The sequence below is a fragment of the Paramormyrops kingsleyae genome, chromosome 6 (assembly GCF_048594095.1).
Source record: "Paramormyrops kingsleyae isolate MSU_618 chromosome 6, PKINGS_0.4, whole genome shotgun sequence".
Taxonomy (NCBI): domain Eukaryota; kingdom Metazoa; phylum Chordata; class Actinopteri; order Osteoglossiformes; family Mormyridae; genus Paramormyrops; species Paramormyrops kingsleyae.
Genome location: NC_132802.1, coordinates 32,065,965 through 32,089,316, shown reverse-complemented (window position 1 = coordinate 32,089,316; position 23,352 = coordinate 32,065,965). Strand labels below are relative to the sequence as shown.

Genomic DNA, 23,352 nt, shown 5'->3' with positions numbered 1-23,352 from the left:
TGAAGTATTAGAAATCTTTGCCATCTCCTTAACCCAGAATATTTGCGGTCAATTCTAACATCATGCAATTTTGTACTCTGTAGTCGGTTTATTGGGTAACGTGCTTATTAACACAGACAGTCTGCTTTTCCCATCAGCGAATCATGTGGCTGCAACTTTATATATCAGCATGCAGACAGGGTTGAGAGGTTCACTTACTGTATAATAAGCATTAGAATGCATGACCTAAGCAATTTAAATGTGGTGTGATTGTTGGTGGACATGGTGGTTCCACCATCTCAAAAACTTCTTGCCATTCTTTACACACGGTGTCTAAAATTTACAGAGAATGGTATAGTAAACCAGAACCATTCAATCAGTGCAGTGAAAATGCATTTTTAATGATAGAGAGCAGAGGAGAATGACCAGATTCATTAAGGCCACAAGGCAGGCCAAACTTAGTGTAACAATGGTGGGTAGAAAGGCTTCTCAGAACAATCTGTCCACCCTTGAAGTAGTTCTGGAGGCATAAGTGGGTCCTACCCAGCAATAGTCACGTGTACCTAATAAAGTGGTCACTGGATGTTCGGTAGGGTACATTGTAAGTACTTAATCATATTAGCCACTAGAGGGAGACAGCGACCCGCTTCAAGACGATCACTGAATGTCAGAATCTTGGAACACGGCGTTACTAAATGTTGAAGATGTGGAAACCGGTGTTGCATACAGCCAACCGATTTAAAGGTTACGATTGAAGATACTGGAATTATGTGAAATTTAACAAGACTTGGAATAGAAAAGAAAGACGTGTTTACCAGTTGTACCTGTAATATGTAACACCTAATGAAACTTGTTCATTTTCTGTCCCTATTGATCAGTGTCCTGTTTATACTTTTGGTGATCCCCATATAGACATTCTCTGCTACATGTCATTTTATGTAGAAATGGGTACCACTTTACAATAAGTCTACCCTTATAACAGACTTATGTATGATTTATTATTGGGTTATTAATTAGGATGTAATGCTTTGCAAATCATCAATAGACAATGGTTATAGCACAGTTTTTCCATGAGTTACTGCCATTTATAAGTAGCAAAATGGAGCCTTGCTGGAAAGTGACATACCGTATTTTTCGGACCATAAGACGCACCTAGTTGTAGGGGAGGGAAATAAAGAAAAAAAAGATTCTGAACCAAATAATGTCCTACAATATTTTACGTCAACCATGTACAGTGAACAGTAGTCAACAGCAGCATTAAGAACCATTATCACTGTTATTAACAAATAAAGTCAGTACTTCAGTAGGAGACACTTCAGTAACAAAAAACTTTCATGTGTATGAATGATCCATTGACACCTGGCCACATCCCTCCCCCCTTTTATGGCGCTGATGGGGATGTATTTGGATAGTGTTTCACCGTTGCGTTGTTCACCAAATTACCATGCGAATGCGATTTGAATACGCGCTAATGCGGCTATTTAGAATGTCAATAGCGATCTTCGGGTGACAGCGGAACTACACGCCCCCGATGCAGGTAAAACAAAGTAAGCGGACATAGTTTAATTTTTTGCCGATTTAACCTAATTTTAAAAACTGTAATACTTCCGACAATGGACGTTTTGAAAAGAACACAGATTACGGATTTAGCCAGCGTTTTTTCATGATTCTACATTAAGATTTCAGCGAGAGATAAACTGAAATAGACGCGAGAAGTACGCTGCGTCGCCAACTATGCATTCGACCCCAGAGGGTTAAAGCATGTGAGCAGAGCAATATTCGGACCATAAGACGCAGTGACTTTTTCTCCCCTCTTTTGGGGGAGGAAAAGGTGCGTCTTATGGTCCGAAAAATACGGTATTTAAGAAATTAAAGCAAGAGTAAAGGCCATTCTCTGGCCTGAATGACACTGTTAATCCTTACTGGACCCATGCAGTTCTAGGTAGCAAGTAGACTTCTTTCCACTGCATAGCAGAAAGCATTCTCCTGGAACTGATCATGTGACCTGGGCACTGGGGTGTTGTGTAGCTCTACAACTAAGGGTGTGTCATCTCAGCTAGCTGGGTTAACTTAAGCTAGAATGCATGATTGTCCAATAAGAACGCTCCTTACCTGAACTCTTACTGGAGTATCATGACTTTTATCTTAAATTAATCCAGATAAATCTTGCTTTGTGGAATACCCCCAAGGTGTATGTGCCTGTGTGTTTTGTATGTGGTTAGTATATATGGTGAATGTTGTTTACACCAATGTAAATATATCCTCTTTCAGTGATGCACAGATGAAACTTCATAGGTTAATATAAGTAATGACTCAAGGTTAATTTTAATAAACCGGAATATTCCACATCCAGAGTTTTCTCGAATAATTATTAACCTAAAATTCTTTTACCCTTTAAATGACATTTGTAGGGTTGTGTTTGAGCATTGTTTCAGTTAAACCTGAAACTGTTGGTGTTGGGAGACTTGTGTGTTTTATGGTGAATATACAACGTATACATATGTATAGCTTTTTTGAAGTCATCGTATAATACTGAGTAAGGTTTCCAACTGCGAACATGCTTTTGTATATTTTCATCCCCATCATCTTTGAGCCAATTCTTCTGGTGAGGGTCAGAGTCTTTTATGGTTTTGACATTCAAAACTGAATTGTCTTTTAAGTGACATATATAGGGCTTAATTAAATTTGTGAGTGTCTGGATAGGAGCACATCCTGCCATCCTCAGAAACAGCAGGGAGGGCTCTTTATAATATCAGTGACTGACATTTTCATTACATTCAGTTTAACATTTGGGGGAGGCATACACAGGCGCAAGTGTGTACAAGCGGTGTTCAGCAGGACAAGTATGAACCTGCCAGTAAAAGAATGACAACAGCAGTATGAGAGTCTTCCATCTGGAGAATAGACAAAAATCACATATCACTACCTGCCAATGTAATATGCCTGCCAGTGCATGGGACTAATTTCCCATCACATCAAACAATGCAAATTTTACGATGAATAAACTGAATTGTATACTGACACATAAAATGTATGTAAATTATGTTAGAGAAATCTGGATGCCCCTGGTGAGCCTACCCAGGATCTGTGGTTGGAAAATAGATGTACGGAAAATCTGGAAAAGCTTTTGTCAGTACTCTGGAGCTCTAGGCTTTTGTCGGTCCATTTCAACCTTACAGGTTAGGGTAATAGCATATGACATACAAGAATATGATTATGTTAATTCACCTTTGAATTGTGTCACCATAAAATAAGTCATTACTATTTACAAGATGTGAATTACAGATTCAAAGATTGCAACAGGTAAACCATAACCACAGTTTAAAAAAAAAAAAAAAAAAAAACAATTTCAGCTCAAAGCTGAAATAAATTATACAAATATTTATAATTTTTTATGATTTATGATGAATATACTACATGACTCACATGGTTGTATGCCCAGGAAGTTGTGTTTTGTAGATGTTCACCTTGAACAGTGGAAATAGTTATTTCCTGTTATTTATTGGTAACCCCAAAGGAAGGAAGGAAAAAAACAAAAATAAAATAAACCATGCACATAAGTATCACAATTTCCTTCAAAATGTGTAGAAAAATTGATTACCATTTAAATAATTCCTTCAAGAACATTATATTCATGAGAGAAATTTTTCAGGACTGTGGGGTAAAATTATTGGCATCGCTGAAGAATATCTTAACACTAATGAAAACTGCATCCTTGGTGAAAGAAAATATGTATTTATATTTCTCCTGTTGTGAAATATAGTCTTGTGTTGTCTGCCACTATTTCCTCTTTCTCTGGGGTGCATATATGATGTCACACAAGTGCAAAGTCCCTTTGTCATTCATCAATATGGGTAAATTCAAAGAGCCTTCACCTCATGTGAGATGAACATTTACAATTTAGGTAACAGCTAATGAAAGACTGAGAAATTGTGGGAAAAAAAATACTATTTAGCGCAATCAGGACAATTGTTGAAAACATGCCAGGGAGAAGACACACCAGCATTTTGCCCCTACTTATGACGAAAGAGGTAAAAAAGAACTCAAAAACTAGTTTCTGAACTGCATAGTTTGCATAAATCTTGGTGCTTTAATATTTCAGAATTGACTGTCAGAGACCACCTGCATCACCTGAAGCTTTTTGGAAGGCTTTCTGGAAAGAAGCCACCATTCCTGAGACAGTGCTACATAATGCAGCACCTTACATTTGCCAGGTTTCATTGGAATTACAACTGGAACTGTGTGTTGTGCTCAGATGAGACAATGATTGCACTATTTGGTCACACACACCACCGACAAATTTGGCGAATAATGGAAACTCTCTACAAAGAAAAGCACCTGGTACCCACTGTCTGATGTGCTGGTGGATCATTGATGCTTTGGGGCTGTTTTGCTGCAGATGGTCCAGGGGCCCTTGTGAATATCAACGGTACCATGAATTGCACAAAATAGGACATTTTAGTCAAAACCCAAGCAGCCTCTGCCAGAAGGTTGAATCTTGCCTGTGATGATGAACTCAAGCACACATCTAAATCAACACAGAAATGGTTAAGAGAACAGGAAGTCAAGGTTTTGCAATGGCTAACAGTCTCTAGATGTGAACGCTATTGAGAACCTGTGCTGTGCGTTGAAGAGGGCCGTCCAGCATAAATCTAAGAATATTAAAGAACTGGACTTATACTGTATGGAGGAGTGGCTCAAGAGCCCCCTGCAAGTGCTCTCAGGCCGGTTTAAAAGTGTCTCTGGGCTGTTGTCCTTTCCAGAGGAGGCTTTATTAAATATTAAATATAGCATTGCCAATATTTTTGAAACTTACTTTTTCAATTAAAAATGGTAATTCTAAAAACTAAAAATAATGTATGTTAAAATAAAACATATGGCTTGCACAATGCCAAAAAATGGCTGCATTTCTTATTAATTTTATACATTAATGTTTAATTTCATCAGGGTTGCAAATAATTCTGAAGTTGACTGTAATTGATTCCTAGATTGATTTAGCTGTTTTGCGTACTGTGCAACTGTCTTCAAATTAACTTTCCCTGTCCTTTACATAACCACTTTCGAGGAATAGCCAGATATAGCGCGGTATTTAAAAGCTCAGACGGTGACATGTCCAAAAGCGGTCCTGCTGCACAATAGATACAGAGTGAACCAGGAGGTTCGTTGCGGTAGTTGCTTGAAAACACTAGGTGGCGCTCACCAGGCAGCTTGCGCTACTTCCCTCCCACTGTGCAGAAACTTTTGTCGGCCTCCGAAATACAGAACTTAACTTGCCCTTATATTCGTTTACTTTTCCACTTTTAAGAGGTTATTCTTCTCCATTTACAAACGTTGCATCGAGTAAGGCACATTGGAAGTGAAAAAGCCACAGCTGAATTATAAAGCGCCCAGAAAAATATGTTAACAACCGAACCATAACCTCTAGATCTATAGCTTCAGTTCTTCGGCTGTTTTAATACATGACATATAATTGATAGTGTAGTTAGCTGAAAATATTCCCAACCATATATGAAAGGCTAGAAGATGAGTCGAAGTGCTATGCTACTAGGAGTATTAACATAAATTTAATACGACAATAATAATTAATATAATAAACTGAGCGAGCGGGTACAAAAACAAAACCCTCCCGGCCCTGGCTTTTGCTGTCCAAAATGAGAAACGCGGTGCAACAGGCGTCTGATATCTCGGTCAATAGGCGATCCGGTCTCGCTCCACGACGACCGCAGTTGGTGGAATTATGGGACCTCTGGAGGACTTCCTACCTTTCGCTCCGCGTTAAAGAGGAACCGCGGGGGCTGGACTTGCTGTGGGGCGTTTCAGCGAACGGATGCCTACGAGGTGCTTCACGCGGACCGATGCCGCAGGCGAAGGAGGCTCGTGGAGCAGCGGCGCTCGCGCTTCGACGCCGCCTGTAGTCGGACAGCTGGCGCTCGCGCAGTTCGGCGAGAAGCTCTGTGGACCCGGGAAGTGCGGCGCGGGAAGGTCATCGCGCGAGTGACACGGGAGCTTGGCACCGGAGTTTCAGTTAGCCACCTAGCAGCACCCGAGCTGACTTATTTTTACTTTTTTTTCTTTTTTTTTTTGCCGGTGACAGTTATTTTCTCACTTTGAAGTTCTTGATTTTTATTACCGTGTCTGTTCTATGGCGATGGATAACGGACATAAAAGAATTCGGGATCGGATCTCTTTTGGTACTTATATTTAAGTAGCTATCGACTTTGGAAGCTTTTGTATTAGCTTGCCGGCGACCGTATACTTTGTCTGATAGAAGCAGGGAGTGGGCAGGTAGCCTCTCCTCGTTATTGTTATTCCTGAAGTGCGTGAGTCCTTTTTTCTTTATTGACTTGTAAGTATTACTCAATTTCAACGCTGTTGTCACTTTGTTTTCTGCCACGTAACCGTAGAGTCACTGAGTTTTAACTCATGACTGAATTATCGACTGACTCCCAGTTTAATGTAAATTCGCTTGTTTACTGTGTCAAGCCGTGCAAATATTCCCGTGAATATAAAACATGTAGTTTAAATAGTATTTGGTTATTTAAGTAAGCGGACGAAGTAGGTGTCTTATGGTTTGGTGCATTGAGGCTTAAAGGCTGAAAAGTGGGACGGTAACTTGTTGCAAGAATTTTCCCACTCTAAAACATTGAAATAAATTAAATATTTTTTTAGCACAAGTATATCTGACTGGAAAACTACTTAATTAGTATTATAAAGATTTTTTTTCATAGCATACTAATGTGAATCTAATCAATGTATTTATGTATCTACGGTTACATATAGAACGCCTAGAGGTTAGATATTTCCCCACAGATTGTTCTGGAGAAATTAAATGTTTATTTTAACTTAGGCTACTATCTTCAAAGTGGAAAAAGACACTGCAGTTGTCAGGTGTGTTAAGAAAACTGAGCCAACGGTTTTATCATGTCCTTGGTCATGTATGCAAAAATTCCTCCTCATTTGAAGAAAACCTCAGCTGTGAAGAAAGCTGCTTTCTTACTTGTTGCTGCTTATGGGTTGAAAAAACTGTACCCCTTCCTGTCTAGTAAACTTAGAGGAGGGGTTGTGAAGCAGCCCAAAGGTTCTTTTCTGGAGGTTCCCAAAAGAGGGTCCCAAGAAATCTTAGAGAAGGGGGGGAAAAAGAAGAGCAGTTCACCGGCTGTCAACCATGAGTTTTTTCAAAGGCTAGTCCGGCTCCTTCGCATCCTCTTCCCTCGGTTTCTGTGCAAAGAGTTGGGTTTACTGGGCTTCCACTCCGTGGCCCTCGTCTCTCGTACCTTCCTGTCCATCTACGTCGCCAGCTTGGATGGAAAGATTGTCAAGACCATTGTGCAGAAAGATCCTCATGCCTTTGTGTGGGAACTGACCAAATGGCTTCTGATTGCCATCCCCGCCACGTTTGTCAACAGCGCTATCCGATACTTGGAAGGCCGACTTACTTTAGCCTTCCGCACCCGACTTGTCACTCATGCCTACCAGCTGTACTTCAGCAACCAGACGTACTACCGGGTTAGTAATATGGATGGCCGTCTGGCTAACCCCGACCAGTCCCTGACGGAGGATGTGGTGATGTTTGCTGCCTGTGTTGCTCACCTGTACTCCAACCTCACCAAACCCATCCTTGATGTGGTGATGACCTGCTACACCCTCCTGAGGACTGCCGAGTCCAAGGGAGCCAACACCACTTGGCCTTCTGTCATCGCAGGCATTGTGGTGGCCCTCACAGCCAAGGTGCTGCGAGCCTTCTCCCCACGTTTTGGCAAGCTGGTGGCCGAGGAGGCTCGACGAAAAGGAGACCTGCGCTACATGCACTCGCGCATCATTGCTAATTCAGAGGAGATCGCTTTCTACGGCGGCCACCAGGTAATTACTCCATGTGGAGGAACAAGGGGATTTATTAAAGTAATTTCAACTGAAGTTGCCAAAAAGGTACATGAGGAACATAGGATCCAAATCTGTTTATCATGGTCAAGGGTCAACACTAGGGTGAATTCTGACAGACATTTTGATCAAAATGCAATTTTTACCAGACAGTACTTAAAAAGGTAGCCTACTTTTTTTTTAACCTCTGTTAAAAAAAATAATTTTGCTGCTGACACAGACAAGTCTTGGCACAGACATGTTTGTCTTTGTGCAGACAGGTTGACGGTCGCTGTTCCGAATGTATGTGGAGTGGGCATGTTCTCCACAATTTGCTTAAGTTTCCTTCTGCAGCCTAAATACATGCAGTTTGTGGGTGTGCACGCCCTCTGATGAACTGGCTTCCCATTCAGGGTGTACCTCAGCCTTGTGCTCTGTGCCGCCTGGGATATGCTGAAGACCCTCCCATAACCCTGACAAGGATAAAAGCATAGATAGCTGGATAGATAATGTGAATGATTTGATTTGACCTCTTTGACCTCTTTTGACAGAATGTTGCCCTAGTGGAGTTAAGTGTAACGAAATATATGTCATTGTTTTGACTTCAAAAACTCCCCATGTGTACAACTCTGGTGAGATGCCTCGCATTTTGCCTTGATTGCACATATCCAAAATGTTACTACTGCCTGATTCTCTTTAGGCATACAATGGAATATTAATAATACATTTGGAAGCTAGTATTGAATTTGTATTCAGTTTCTGTTTACAGTTCTGGGGCCGCAAGGGTATGGTCTGACAGACTAGAGCAATGTGATGTCAGCTTGAAGTAGTTTTGGCAGACACGCCCCCTTCTGGAAGAAAAGATGTAAAATTCACTGGTGGAAAAAAAGAGAGTGGTTTTCATTATACTTAAAAGTTGCTGCATTGTGTCCTGCACTGTCACTAGTAAAACGCACGAACACATTTGGTTCTCCTTGCTACTAAGTAGGCAAAGGGAGGGCAAAAGAGAAATTTTATGGTTTCAGGCTATTTGGAGGGAGGACCCTGAGGCAAACCTATGGCACCCCAATAGCAAATTTGTTTGTCTGCAGTAAACACTTCATCATTGGTAACTAATATGTGTAATCTACATTATATCATTTTAAATTGTGAATTATTGTACACAATAGGCTATACACAACTGCTAAACAGGATCTGCACATTAACAGTAGTAAAATAAACAATGTGGACAGATTCAGACGGCAGCTAATAATAATAGATACTTTATTAATCCCCATGGGGAAATTGTCTTTACACCTCCCTCAGCTTGCTCTTTGTGGAGTTAGCTGTCCACAAAGGGCTGCCACCCCTAGCAGCACCCAGGGAGCTGGGGGTTAAGGGCCTTGCTCAAGGACCTGCAGACGTACTGCAGCTAGGTTTGACCTTGTGATTATAGGCACACAGGCTTAGTCCACTGAGCCACGTGCTACCCTAGATACGACTAGATATAACTCTCTAGAAATTATCATTATCTGGAGACTCGAAGTAGTTATAAATGTCAGGATATAACGCCTCCAGCCATTGAATGGGATCATTAATCCATTACGATGTTTGGCTAAAAGGACACTGACCACCAAAACCACAGTTTGTCAAAATCCAGACACCTGTCGCCAGCCACCAAACTATGTACATAACTCTCTTTATCACTCATTTCAGCTATACTTTTACCATTTCTTTATTTATTTCCTTGTTTAACACCTGTGAACCCTTAGCTGCCATTCAGATTCGAAGGTTTGTTTCCCCCCAGAAATGGGCGGTAAACCATATTGCGGCATGAAAGTTCCCAGTTAATTGCTCTAGTCTGTTCAACTTCACTGTAACACATTACCTGAAGGTAGAAGCATGTCTCAATTTTTTATCCATTTATTTTTATGCACATTTCCAAGGTTTTGCTTCAGGCATATTGGATGTTGATGTAGTGTTTTCCATATTCAGATTTTAGGTAAAAGTAATAATGGATATCATGGGATGAAAAATTAGATTCAATCTGAATAACAACGGTTATTTTTAACGTCCCTCCTAATATAATCAGTAGGAAAATTCAGATTCGGAATCTCACAAAGAGCCCAGCATTGAATGATGCAAATTGGACTGAACCCAGAAACTATAAACTTAAATGTTTGCTTTTGTTCAAAGTTTTTCAGTTCTGCACCGAAATGTTGTAGAGAACAAAAAACAGAGTGAGGTTTAAAACCCATTACCAAAAGATTTAATCTTGGATATCCTTACTTGGAAAGAACGAAGCTTTGAGTCACTACTGAATAACAATTTGTCTTGGTACTAATCTAATCTACTCTACTCTACTTTCCCTTGTTTTGTCTATTTGTTCTGTTTTGAAATGCATGATTATTTGCTGAATCTACATTTTTAGATGGTGGTTATTAAATCTTTGTTTTACAGTAAGACGGCACTAGGGTGTCAGTGTATGTTCTAATATAAAGAATACATGCACAAAGTTTGGAAAAGTTTGCTTGTCTTTTTAAGTGATTTACCTGGTCTTGGAATGGGGAAGGTAATAAGGTGATGGTTAATAAAAACAAATACAGACTTTGTCAGTAGTCCATGAAGAATGAAACTACGTTAATATGAAAGAATTAATGTTTTTTCCAAATAATGAATGTCTGTCTATGAGGTATTCTAAATAATAGCTGCCCCACTGGAAGAGTAACTGGCACAGTGTAATTGACCTTGTTTTAAGGCATTGTTGGTATCTGTATATTATTTTGATATGACAGAAGAGAGAGCTTTGGCTACTCAGTGCAGCGAACACCAGCAGATATGCCCTGTGGCTGTTGTGGGGTGTGTGTGGGGGGGGGGGGGTGTTACGCATATGAAAACTGTCAACTGGCAGGAAAGCGGTCTGGCAATAGTCGACAGCTTGGGTGGGGATGACAGTCATGTGACACAGGAACAAAAGCCTGAGGGATGCAAAAGACCTGGCTGAATTATTCTTGCCGGCATGTGACTAGATATTGCCTGAGGAAAGTGAGGCTGGAGTTTTAACACGTCATGGTGTTGCCGCTGCTGCACCCATACAGGCGGAGCTTCCCGAAGATTGACATAGGTTTTCTTCAGGTCAGACATGTTGCCTGTTAGAACAGAGCGAGCTGCCTGGCTAAGCTAGGTTTCAGATCAGAGTTATGGAAGAAGTGAATACAAGCTATTGCTAAATCTTTCCCAAAAAGTAGACACTGGGGAATAGGCTTGTAGGAGTGACCAGGTTAAAATTAAAAGTAAGAAGTAATATTGACAGCCTCTGTCATGAGACTTTGTCATGTGTTTCCGTTGCCCCCATGCTCCCCACAGGATAATTTTTAGTCACATGCAGTCTTCAACTTTCAGTGGAAGAAAGTAGGAGCTGCAGAGAATCTGTTGTTCACAGGTGTTTAGGGAAAAATACAAAATGCAGCATGTCCTTCACATGCTACAACTGTGATAATCAGATTAGAATCAGCTAATGAGCCTGAGATCTATCCAGCTCCAGCACCTCTGATAAGGCAGACAGGCACAGAGCTGATGAAAAAGTCAGCAACTCTTAGAACATGATATGTTTTGACTATCTGTTTATAAGTCTGCATGTTATCTGTTGAGGAGAGTTGGCAGGAGTGGGTTCAGTTATTAACCAGCATGCACTGTAAAACACTTCTTTGATCTTTTCTCGGTTTTGAATGCAATACCGAAAAGCAAAGTCTGAGGGAGGCTGTGAGTGAGCCAGCCAGTCAGCGTGAGAGTAGATGATGATGATGATGATGATGGTGGTGGTGGTGGTGGTGCCTCTGTGTCCCAGGTGGAGATGTCCCAGTTGCAGCGCAGCTATCAGGCCCTGTCCTCGCAGATCAACCTCATCCTCTTCAAAAGGCTGTGGTACGTCATGCTGGAGCAGTTCCTCATGAAGTACGTGTGGAGTGCCTCAGGCCTTGTCATGGTGGCTGTGCCCATCATTACAGCCACCGGCTATTCCAAGTATGGTAAGTTCTACCCTCCCCCAGTGTAATGCTGTAAATGAAAACCACTTTACAGTTTTGGGTACTCTTTTTATTCACCCCTTCCTTTTATCCTTTTATTCCCCCCTGTATCTTGCTTCTTCTAATGAATTGTCTCTCATTTATGTGATCCTCCTCACTTCAGATTCCACTGTGTGTAATAATCAGTGGCTGGGTTATTTTAAAGGCTCATTAGGAAAACATGGGGCTGGGGTGCCTCAAACATCTCCGTTGTTGTAGGCCAGAGCTGTGTCGCAGGCCTTTGAGAGCATGGCTTAGTATGCGGCTCACGCTCCACCCACTCAGGACCTCGCAGTAGGATGTAAAGCAGAAGCAGTCACTAAATAACAGGAGAGGCTTCGGCACCATGCCCTCCTGCCTTTGCGGCTTGTCTGCTGGTCTGCGTAGCTAAGCGGGCCTCTGTGGCCTCCTGTGAGTATATAACATGCCACCCGTTTCTAGGACTGTTGCTAAGGAGACTTTGCTGCAGTATATCCCATATAATAATATCCATGCACTTATTCACTGTACTGGTCAATTTTTTTGAGACTTAGTGGAGTAAACAGTGGCTGGCTTGTGTCATGTTTGCATTTTTGGCTTATTGTGTGCTGTCCCAGACTCTGAGGACGTGAAGCAGGCTGCCATGGTGATGAAGGAGGAGGAGCTGGTGAGCGAACGCACTGAAGCCTTCACGACGGCACGCAACCTGCTCAACGCGGGAGCTGATGCAGTGGAGCGGATAATGAGCTCCTACAAGGAGGTGGGTCAGTGCAGGGTCAGAGGTCACAGGGACTGTGACATGCAGCACCAAGGGGGGGCTGGCAGCCTGTTGCAGCAGCTGGGGGTGGTCAGGCTCAGAAAATCTAATAGAGACAATGTGACAAATATCCAAAATAATCCTTTTTGGTTTTAATTATGTTTAGGGTTACTTTTACCCAAGTGTGTCATATGAGCCTCATTGCCATGTTTGCCAACTTGAATATAAATTAATTAATTTATACATTTTTGCTTGGCTGCCTGCTTCAGTCCATTTATAGATGCCTTTATTTTTCTTATTTACGGACCTAGCAGATTGAAGTGCTAGACTGGCGTTAAATGTTCTGCTGTGACCCCCCTGGCTGGTTTATGAGCTGTGGTGTGGTGACCTGGTGACCTTTCCTCAGGTGACGGAGCTGGCGGGCTACACGGCGCGGGTCTACGAGATGTTCTCTGTATTCGAGGATGTGCGCATGGGCATTTACCGGCGCTCTGGCGGAGAGGATGGATTCCAGGCGGGAGCCAAGCAGCTGGTGCAGCACGGCATGAGGATGGAGGGCCCAGTGGACGTCCGTGGTAAAAATAAATAAAACAACCTACCTCCATCTCATTTGTCTCGCTCTGTGTATTGGGGAGTCGTACAGTGTGACACTTCTGCTCAGAATCTGCCTGTTTGCTTCAGAATTTACATCCAGTCTTTTTACAGTTTCTGAGCTTACTTAATTAGTTCACAATCCTTTGCATATGTAAAAAGTTAAATGCGTAGACAATGTTTTAACAAAATTTTCCCTGTATTGACACCCCACCTTTGTTGTAGTATATCTTTCAAATATTCATCCATCCATTTAAAGTGTTTCATTAAGCAGCTTTTTTGTGGCCGATAAAGGGGAAGTTGTGTAATGTGTGCCTATAAAAAACTTTTTTTATGCTGCTGACAAGTGACTGAGAGTGCAACCTGGGGGTGGTGCACTTGACCTCTGACCTTTATTTTGGCGTTTGTCGGCACAGGGCAGGTGATTGATGTGGAGCAGGGCATCAGCTGCGATAACCTCCCCATCATCACGCCAACAGGAGATGTTGTTGTGTCCAGCCTAAACATCAAAGTAAGAAGGCATCTTGTCTGCTTTTCCAGTGACGACTCCCTATCTGGCTCCTCCCTTTGTCCTTTGCTCAGCTGTGTGCGCAAACAGGGGTAGTTTTTGGTTCACTGTGACCTTGCTGATAACTGTACGCTTGCCGATGTGTGTTGCGGGGCAGGCCCAAGGTTTCTGCTCAGGGGCCTCACATGGTACTTGCCTGCCTGGTCATCCAGATAGCAGTCTTCCCCTGCCTGCTTGTGAACTGCGCAGGCCTGCTGGTAGTGTCATAGGAATCCTCTGTTGTGTTGCTCTCTCACCCCATGCTGTGAACCTTCATTTGCCCAGATAGTTTGCTTAGATATTGTTGTGTTCACAGTCCAAAGTTACTACCTCCTGGGTCATTGTAAACCTGCTTAGAGAGCATGCCTGTATAGCAGGTGCTTTTTTAATGGTACTTTATTCCACTAAAACGCTCTTAAATTTAGAAGTATGTTGCAAACAATGTTCACCTTCACACGCACAATCTACTGAGGCTTTTTGGATCTAGAGATGGATGTTAATGAAAGACTTCCAAAGAGTAGCTTTTGGAAATGAATCTGTGCCTTGGATGTGTGGGAAATGCATCATGTGCTCGCGTATGACCTGCCTCGGGAAAGAGGAATGCTGGCGTGTGGTACTCTTGGGTGCCCAGTTGGTGAAGCTCATGAAATCGTGTGCCTATGGAGCTGTGTGTAGTTCTAGCCCATGCCCAAGCAGATCAGAACTCTAACATGCACCGTGACCTTTGCTGTGTCATGTGAGGTGCTGTGACACAATCCAGTCAGCTTTATTCCCATAAGCTTTAACAAAGGCTCTACACAGCATTGGCAGAATGAGCCCTGGCTCCATGCCTCTTGCCAGCTAACCAGCTGGCACCAGGACAGCAGACAGCGCACTGTGGAATAGCTGGAATATTTAGCACCTCACTGAAGTGACATATATATTTTCTATTTTTTATGTATCCATATAACTAGCAACTAAATGTTAGTCTAATACAGAGGTTGTCAGATGTTAAAATACACCTACAGCACTAATAAATGTTGATCATAATTTCATAATGGGTTAAATTTACTCTCCTTGATTTTTTATTTTTTTTTAAGAATATTTAAACTGATGAAAAGGCATGACAGCCAAGCCAGTTCTTGTTTGATAAAAAGGATGTGCCCATCACTGTAGTCAATGCTTCTCCTCAATGTCACTCTGTATCCCATCACAGCATCCCTTAGTAGCTCTTTTTGTAAAGCTGGCAGTACTGTACCACTGTAACCCTGTGCTGATGTAATATGTGTTGAACTAGTGGTATCACAGCTGCAATGGGGCCGAGACGTATTCCATCAGCAAGCTTGTATTTCTTCAAAAATGTCTTCCACGAACTGGTTATCGGTTGGAATAGTGTGGGTTTAATTTTTAACTATAATTGGACCATCCTCAAATTACTTGTGCAGTCTGAGCCATAATAGGGGAAAATGTTAATGTCCATTTATGCATGTAGTTCACAATTTAATTATTAATTGCTACACCTAAACCATTGGGAAAGTGTGTGAAGCAATTTAATTACTCTGGAATGAGCAAAAAAATCAGTGCTTCAAGTAAAATTTGAACTTGCTGCCTCTTATCAGTTGAGTCTAAACTCCAAGCACCCCGCTCCCCACCCCACGAGTGCCTGCCCTGTGTTTTATGCACCAGCTGATGATTAGTACCTCGGCATCTACAGTGTAATCTGTGGCATGCACTGCCTTCATCACTGCTACTCTTGGGATCCACACATCACCTGTTGGTAACACTGTACTCACAGTTTTAGAGTTAATGGTGCTACTTTACAGTAAGACTACCCATATAAAGAGTTTATGAATGGTTTATAATCTGGTTATTAATTAGATTGTAAGGCTTTGTAAATTATTAATAGACAATTTTAAACAAGTTTTATAACCATTTTCGTTTTATTAGTATGTATGAGTTACTACCATTTACATGTGGTAAAAGGGAGCCTTATTGTAAAGTGGTATCAATGGGAAGACTACAGTAAAATGTTCAACATTAGTGACTGTAGTTCTTGTTTTTAAATCACTTGTTAAAAGAAATACACTGTAATCACTGTAATGCCTAACTTTGTATTCTTTCTAGTGCAACACACAGGAAATGTTTTCTCTCACAATTCCAACAAAGAAATATTACTGCCACCTAACGGATATATTATGGTCTGTGTTGCAGGTTTTATTTTAATTTCACACACAAGCTTGTGCAGGGAAATTGCTTTTGAAGTGTCTGACTCCATTTGCTGGTAGTGTTTGATTTTGGATCGCATAATATCTTTCTTCTCCGCATAAGATCTTTTTTCTCCTTCCTTCAGCCCTGTACCTTGGCATGGACCCCTTATAGTACAAGGTGTTTAGTAGATATTAAAGTAACATGGTGAGGAGAACTTAGGGTTAGTGAACGGGGTCAGTGTGCAACCAGCATACCTGAAGTAGTTGGGGCTGAGGGCCTTTATAAGCGGCCCAGAGGTGGTTTGGTTACTCTGTTGGCCCCAGGCTTCAAACCCCTGACCATCTGGGCTTGGGCATGGATCACCGAGTCACACCAATTAGTCTAACTGGCATTACGGCTATAAACACCCTGAAACCATTTCACCATGTCCAGCCTGCATCACTTGTTTACAGTGTATGATTCTCTAATGAGGGACATTTGACAGCTTTTCCCTGAGAATCAGACATGATGTCTCCAAGCCCACAAAAATGCCAAACTGATCAACATCTACCGAAAAACAAAATAATATGGGTTTCATTGCCTTAAAAGTAACAAAATCCTCTAACCGGTATGCGTGTGTGGGTTAATCTGGTTCTCTAATGAAGATGTTCATCTTCCACACATCCTCATTCTTCCTCCTTAGGTAGAAGAAGGCATGCATCTCCTGATCACAGGACCGAACGGCTGCGGCAAGAGCTCTCTCTTCCGCATCCTCAGCGGCCTGTGGCCCGTATACAGAGGGGTGCTGTGCAAGCCGCCCCCCGATAAGATGTTTTACATTCCCCAGAGGTAGGAGTCCCTTTCCGTACACCTTGTGAGGGGAGGCCTGTGAGGAGCAGTGTGGTGCTTCCAAGTTCTCGCAATGGCAGCAACAAAAGCACAGGAAGGGGCCATTCAGCCTGCTTTGCTTTTAGCTAAAAGTGAGCACTGTAGTTGCTTGCTTGTTGACCACGGTCTCAGTCCGTACCGAGAGACGACTGACAGGCAAAGAAATTTGTACTCCTGGTGGCTACTGTAAAATGAGCTGAATGCCTCATTCAAGAAGTAGGAGCAGCTGACAATGCATACAAATACCCAAATTAAGGCTGGTTGCCGGGCACCATTTGTATACCCTGTTGCTTAAGAATCATGCATTACTCCTCCTCCTATTGTGATCTTCCTGCACTCCACCTGGTCTCCTTGACCTGAGTAGGCCCTACATGTCGGTGGGCACTCTGCGGGATCAGGTGATCTACCCAGACACCCAAGAGGAGATGACCCAGCGTGGCTTCACTGACATGCATCTAGAGGACATCCTCAACACCGTCAACCTGCGCTACATCCTTGAAAGAGAAGGGGGTGAGATGAGGCCTCTGAGGTCGGCTCTGTTGGGGATCTTTGCATATATTTATTTAGCAGATGCTGTTCCCTAAAACAGGAGCTCCAGAAGTTGTGAGTTGTGAGACACTGATGGAGGGAGGGGGTGGTGAGACAATTTCCAGAATATCTTTATAAAATAATAGAAAACGTGAAATAATGTTCCATTTCAGTGTAGCCTCAATTGCAAATCTACCCATCCAATCAGCAAAATGGGGGCTGTGATTATCTGGCACTATTATTTTGGTAGTGGTTGGCTAAAAGGTTTGGGAACCCATGGTCTAATGCAGCATAAGAGTGAGGAATCTTGTGGCTATAGTTACCCCGGAGAAGTTGGTGTCAAGAACCTTGCTCAAGGACCCAATAATGATGTGATTACTCTGCTGGCAATGGGATATAAACTCACAACGTTCCGTGTATGGGCATGGATACCTAACCCACTACACTGCACACTACCCTGTGGTTTTCATACTAACAAATTTTAAAACTATATAGAATAAGAGATGAGGATTTGGAAAAGAAGGAAGGCATGTCAGGGTTAGTGGAATGCAGAAAGAGTGGGAAACTTGCCACACCGAGTTTCGGAGGTTGGACTGTAGCTGTCCGATGGTATGCTGCCAGGCTCAGTACTGTGCGTTTGCAGGTTGGGATGCAGAGAGTGACTGGAAGGATGTGCTTTCTGGGGGTGAGAAGCAACGCATTGGCATGGCGCGAATGTTCTACCACAAGTAAGTAAACATGAGTACCGTCCTGCTTTGAGTATTTTTAATCATCATCCTTTTCATCAAAAAAGTGATCTTCCATCTTATAAGATGGAGTTGGTTTGAAGGTTTGATAGATTACATGAGAGGGTAATGTGTCATGGTTTATAATTCTTCCCCACAGGCCTAAGTATGCGCTCCTTGATGAATGTACCAGTGCTGTGAGCATAGATGTTGAAGGGAAAATCTTTGAGGCAGCAAAGGATGCTGGTATAGCACTCCTCTCAATCACTCATCGACCCTCACTCTGGTTAGTGTGCCGTCATGTTATCATTTATGTTCACTTATAAACTACCCTTAGGGTTTATTCATATCTATAACTGTAAGATGTTTAAGTGTGTTTTTTGTGTTTAGCAGTATTGCATATGTTTTTGCAGTAAGTGTATGCATGAGCTGGGGGCTTTTGTGTATAATCATTCACTCAGTTTTACAGGGGGCAGAAGTGGTTGCTATGGAACTACAATCATAAATGGGGCAAGTAGGCCAAGAAATGCTGCTTAAAAAGTCATAATGCAGGAACCAGATGAGAGCAATGTGGCGCCCTGCTGTGGCCAGATGTGTAATCCCATTCAGAGATGTTGGCAGTCTTGGCAAAATGCAGTGTTCTGTCCCTTTTGTCAGGAAGTACCACACTCATCTGCTGCAGTTCGACGGAGAGGGGGGGTGGCGCTTCGAGAGACTGGACGCCTCGACACGCCTGTCCCTTCAGGACGAGAAATTGCGGCTAGAGACACAGCTGTCGGGGATTCCCAAGATGCAGCAGCGCCTGGCGGAGCTGTGCCGCATGCTGGGTGAGGACAGCATGCTGCAGGGCGCAGTAGAGCAGGATGTGGAGGAGGAGGAGGAGGAGTAGGGGGAGGTGGAGATCTGGAGCGCTGGGTGAAAGTCGAAAGCTGTGAGACCGAAAGAGGCATGAGGGAGGGGAACTGCAGTCTGAGGTGCAGAAGAGGGGCAGCTGGACAGTCGTATACAAAAAGCGCACATTGAATGGAAACTTTTTGAAAGGGGCATCTGAGTGCAAGTGGTGAGTCTACACAATAAGAACACAAGTCCTGTGTGAAGAGCCCTGTGATCACATCTTTTAGGAAGCAAATTCTTTCCTAAAGCAGCATCCCCTGCATCCATGGCACGGGGCAGGTTCTGGAGGTGTTGGTCTGCTTTACATGCCAAAATTGGGGAGCTGTCACCATGCAATCTCAGCTGTAGATTATTGTAGGTTGTTTAATTTGTGATTTTTTTTTATTTTTTTTTAACAAACCTCTTTTTTTCCTTTTTTTTTTTAAATTTCAACCTTTGAAAGACACTGTGTTTACCTGCTTTGATTTTTTTTAATGGCCAGAAACAAATTTCAATTTCTTAGTGTTTTTAATCAACTCACAATGTTGTTGTGTCATCTATACAACGTGTACAGCACTTTTTAAAGCTTCTACCGCCGAGTCCATGAATAAGAAGCTGAGCACATTACCAAAACCTTATTTTACACGCAAAGTACTCTTATATTGACTGTAACATATTTACGTAACTATAGTTTAAACACACAAAACAGTGTAGTGTGTTATAGAGAAGCAGTGTGTTCTACTTTTAAAATTTGAAAAAATTTACCGTCGTGGCTTGTGCACCTTTTGGGGTTTTATTATTTTTCCAACTTTTGTGTTTTTGGCGCTTAATTCAAATCTTATAAGATGCACCTTATGATGTATAGTAATTACTCAACTGGATCTTATAGAAAACACTGTGGTAAACTTCACGTACCAAAGTTGTATTAAAAACGGGGCGTGAGTTGTACCATCAATTTTAATGCAAAAAGGAAATTGGTCCTGATGCACTAAATGGGTACATGTCAGATTTTGATATGAGTTTTTTTTCTTTAATTCAAACCACCTAATTGTAGTACCCCGACAACATGAATTGTTAATATCGGTGGTCTTTGTGTATCTGCTTATCTACGTTTTGTATTCGGATCCTATAACACCAGAATAGAAATTTTTTTACCTACTTATTTTCTTAATCTGATTCTAATATGAAGATTTTCCTAAAGTTGAATACAAATGCACTTAGTGTCTGGTCATCTGTACTTCAAATGTTAAATAAATATAAAATGTATAAATGTACATTCAGTTTCGATTTTCTTTGCTACACAAGTTTGCAGCTTAGGCACCTACTACAGTAAATTCCTATTTTGCCTTCATTCAGAAACCTGGGACCTGTATCATGAAACTGGATGTCTTGCTTAGCTGGATAACTTGTAGGATTTAAGGTCAGGGGAGCAGCTAGACATCCCGGGCCACCTGCTTCGTTTGGCATTTTCAATCTCTAAGTCTGTCATGATATCCATGAGCCTCTGACGCCCCTGTTCAAGGTGTATCAGTTTAAATTAACTGCCTTCACTAGCCCAGACTACCTTAAGTCTGACAAGTTATCCGGCTAAGCAAGAAATAGCCCTATTGCTTCATGATAGAGTCCTCTTTACAATGGCTGCCTGGTGTTTATTTATTTCATCCCCCCCCCCCCCCCCCCACTCAAGCTCACGGTTGCTACAGCGGGGAAGTCGTAATTTGCTCTGTTACTGTAGTATGATCAGTGTGACCTGGCGTGAGTTTCTCAAAGCCTTCTTAACGCTATGTCATTAGCAAGTTCTGTGTTAAAAGATAGAACTTACGAACGACGTAGTGTTAAGAAGACTTCGAGAAACCGGGCCCTGATTTGTTTCGTTTAAATTCAACAGAACTAAACTGCAAAGTAAAACATTTTAAAGGAGAAATGTAAATCAGCCTAGTGCAAATTGCATTATTAAATTTATCTTTTATATTAAAAAATGTGTTGATCTCTTGAAAATATTTAATCAGACGATACCAGCTGTATTAACACACACTACTTCATAGAGCTGCTGAAAGCACTAGGAGTTGTTCATTTGTTTGTTTGATCAAAGATAACATGAACCATTATACATGTAAGTTTGTAAGGCTGCTACCTTGGCCTGGTCTTGTAAAAAAAGATTTAAGCTCAATGGAACTCCCTGGTAAAATAAAAGTATAAAAAAAAAAAAATTCAGACGCACTCAGACAAACATTCCTATATATTTATTATGTATTCCACAAATGAGCGTAAATAATGCGGGGGTTGTAACCCTCCATAATCAAAATCAGCCAACATAACCTGCTGGACCCCCTTAAATGGGTGGAGACCTCAACCCGCCCCCCATGCTCAACCCAAAGTTATACCCTTGATTCCCACATCATAAAAGGTTTATTATATGTAATCACTGCATTCTACATTGATTCCACAGCACAACACTATAAAACGTACAATATAATTTTCAGATCGTTTGAAATGTCCTTTGGGAAGCTGAAATGGTCCGTTTTGGGTAGAAATTAGCTGTAGGGTGCAGTACATCAACTGGCGGTTGGTGATTGTAAGTTCAGCTGTCAAGTGGCGCAAGTAAAACTAACCGATACGGTCTACTGGTTTCAACAGGAATTTCCTTAAGGGAGTGGGTATTCTACAATAAAACAGATGTCTTATTATAATAACTTATGCGCCCCAATAGTTTCTAGTTAAAATCCATTCAGAAAAATATTTCGTTTACACATCCGTGCAGAGTGCCATATTTTATTTAGAATCGTATATTGAAATCATAAAATTGATGCAATATAAATTAATCTGATGTCACCCATAGTGTGATCCTATGCACACGCATTTTTCATTCATATATCATCCACGAAAGCATTTCGTTTGGCAGTTAATGGCGGTCTTAAACACATTCTTCGCATATTCTCTAGACCTTCTAGTTGACTGAAACGCAGGGTAATGGCTGGCAAATAATCATCCCCACGCGTTGTCCGTACCCAGCACTGACAGGAAGGTTGCAGAACACGTTCCTCATTTAGCCCCGAAACCGATTCTGCCGTTTGCGACAAGTGAGATACTACAATGAATTATAAAAACCAAAGAACTGTTATTTTCATATTAAACATTTCACTGCCTCATTTTCGTAGACATCTAATTTTTCTGCCCTGGGGTTGTGGGACATCTCTGTGTCCATGATGCAGAGCTGTGATTTCTGTAATGCTAAAAGTGGCTTTGGTCCGATTGCTCTGTGCAACTACTGATTTACACGAATCCATCGACATTCGGCAGGTGGTGTAACCACCAAGCTGAAAGGGGTCTCAGTTAGGAGACATTATATTGCAAATAAATAAATATTGCAAAGTTATGCGAGTCGGTTTGAAATGTCCAGCATGACAAACAGCAGTGAAACTAACCAACTGTTGTGCTCATGCAATACATATAATTGTATCAACAAGAAAAACGTTCCGATAAAATCGCTGTGATATTTAATCGCTTTCCGAGTATTTCTGTGTCGGTTTCCTAAATGCCTGCAAACCATCGGACGTTAATCAAAGAAAGAAAAATTCGGTATGAAGTCGGTTTTTGCCAACAGGTGCCGCTGCAAACCTCCGCTCGCTCGGCACCGCTCCCTTCGAGCTCCTTCGGGAACTCGGCGTTAAGACTTTGAAGTTTTTTTTAAAGCGCTTGAGTCGATGCCTATCAGACACACCGTGGCTGGTGCATTGAAGATCTTGTCCTTCACCTGACTCGGGAGAAGTCTTCAGCCGTGGTAAGACCATATTTAGAAACAGGGGACAGTCCCCATACTTTCTGATTTTGGATTACTAAAAAGCAAAGAAGGTTTTTAAATTTTTTTTGCATGCAGTTGGAAGCCCGGCAGAACTACAGTAAGCGACATTAACTGCTGTAGGGTAAGGCGGCTCCGATGGGCTTTTTAACAGCAGTCGATCTATTTTCAATTGTAGCTGGGGTAGCAAGCCATTGAAATATGTTTTTTTCCCCAACCGGCAGCCATGACTACTTATAGTCATTGCTTAAGCTGGTAAGCATACTGGTTTGTTAATATGCTGTCTAGTTAATCTAGTAGTAAAATGCCTGCCAGCTAGTCTCCGTGTGATACTTTGCCGGTGTGGGACTGTAACGGGGCGGTTTTGGAGACCAGCCGGAGCGCAGATTAGTTCTGATTCCGCCATGCACCATTATACGAGTTGTTTTAACATGCTTCCTTTTATTTCATTTCAAACATTGATTACTTCCCAAAGGATTCCTGTATTTATTTTCACTTGACTTGCTTATTTTGTGGTGGAGTTTTTAACATATTGATTTGTAGACGCCAAGTAACTTTTCGATCTCTTCCAACCTGCGTCCATTCGATCGACTTATTTGTTGTCTTTTGTGTAGCAGAGA

The 23,352-nt window shown here is 41.9% G+C and overlaps 2 protein-coding genes and 1 long non-coding RNA gene across 6 annotated transcripts in view; 2 read left to right on the top strand and 1 right to left on the bottom strand.

Moving 5' to 3' along the window:
• Positions 1-548: 548 nt before the first annotated feature.
• On the bottom strand, positions 549-5,881 carry LOC140591692 (uncharacterized). The gene is made up of 4 exons (XR_011991969.1): positions 5,742-5,881; positions 4,329-4,392; positions 3,406-3,471; positions 549-2,873 (listed from the first exon to the last, which is right to left on the bottom strand). It is a non-coding gene; the product is annotated as an uncharacterized lncRNA (long non-coding RNA).
• Positions 5,823-20,207, top strand: abcd1 (ATP-binding cassette, sub-family D (ALD), member 1). Its single transcript, XM_023835872.2, has 10 exons — positions 5,823-7,839; positions 11,663-11,843; positions 12,476-12,618; positions 13,022-13,190; positions 13,623-13,717; positions 16,623-16,768; positions 17,172-17,317; positions 17,979-18,063; positions 18,221-18,346; positions 18,718-20,207. The coding sequence occupies exons 1-10, from the start codon at positions 6,901-6,903 to the stop codon at positions 18,947-18,949; spliced, it is 2,262 nt and encodes a 753-aa protein (XP_023691640.1). The 5' UTR covers positions 5,823-6,900; the 3' UTR covers positions 18,950-20,207.
• Positions 20,208-22,555: 2,348 nt separating this feature from the next.
• Positions 22,556-23,352, top strand: part of plxnb3 (plexin B3) — a 45,213-nt gene continuing 44,416 nt past the window's right edge. For 2 of the 4 annotated variants that reach the window (XM_023835848.2, XM_023835846.2), the window contains exon 1: positions 22,556-22,714. The gene's annotated coding sequence lies outside the window, so the exon portion shown is untranslated. Of the gene's footprint in view, positions 22,715-22,834; positions 22,857-23,352 lie in introns of those variants that run through there. The other 2 variants (XM_072713054.1, XM_072713053.1) reach the window with 2 other exon arrangements.

Coding starts and splice junctions, on each gene's coding strand:
- abcd1 (XM_023835872.2), top strand. CDS start 6,901: ATGTCCTTGGTCATGTATGCAAAAATTCCTCCTCATTTGAAGAAAACC. Junction 11,844..12,475: donor CACCGGCTATTCCAAGTATG/GTAAGTTCTACC, acceptor GTGCTGTCCCAG/ACTCTGAGGACGTGAAGCAG. Junction 12,619..13,021: donor TAATGAGCTCCTACAAGGAG/GTGGGTCAGTGC, acceptor ACCTTTCCTCAG/GTGACGGAGCTGGCGGGCTA.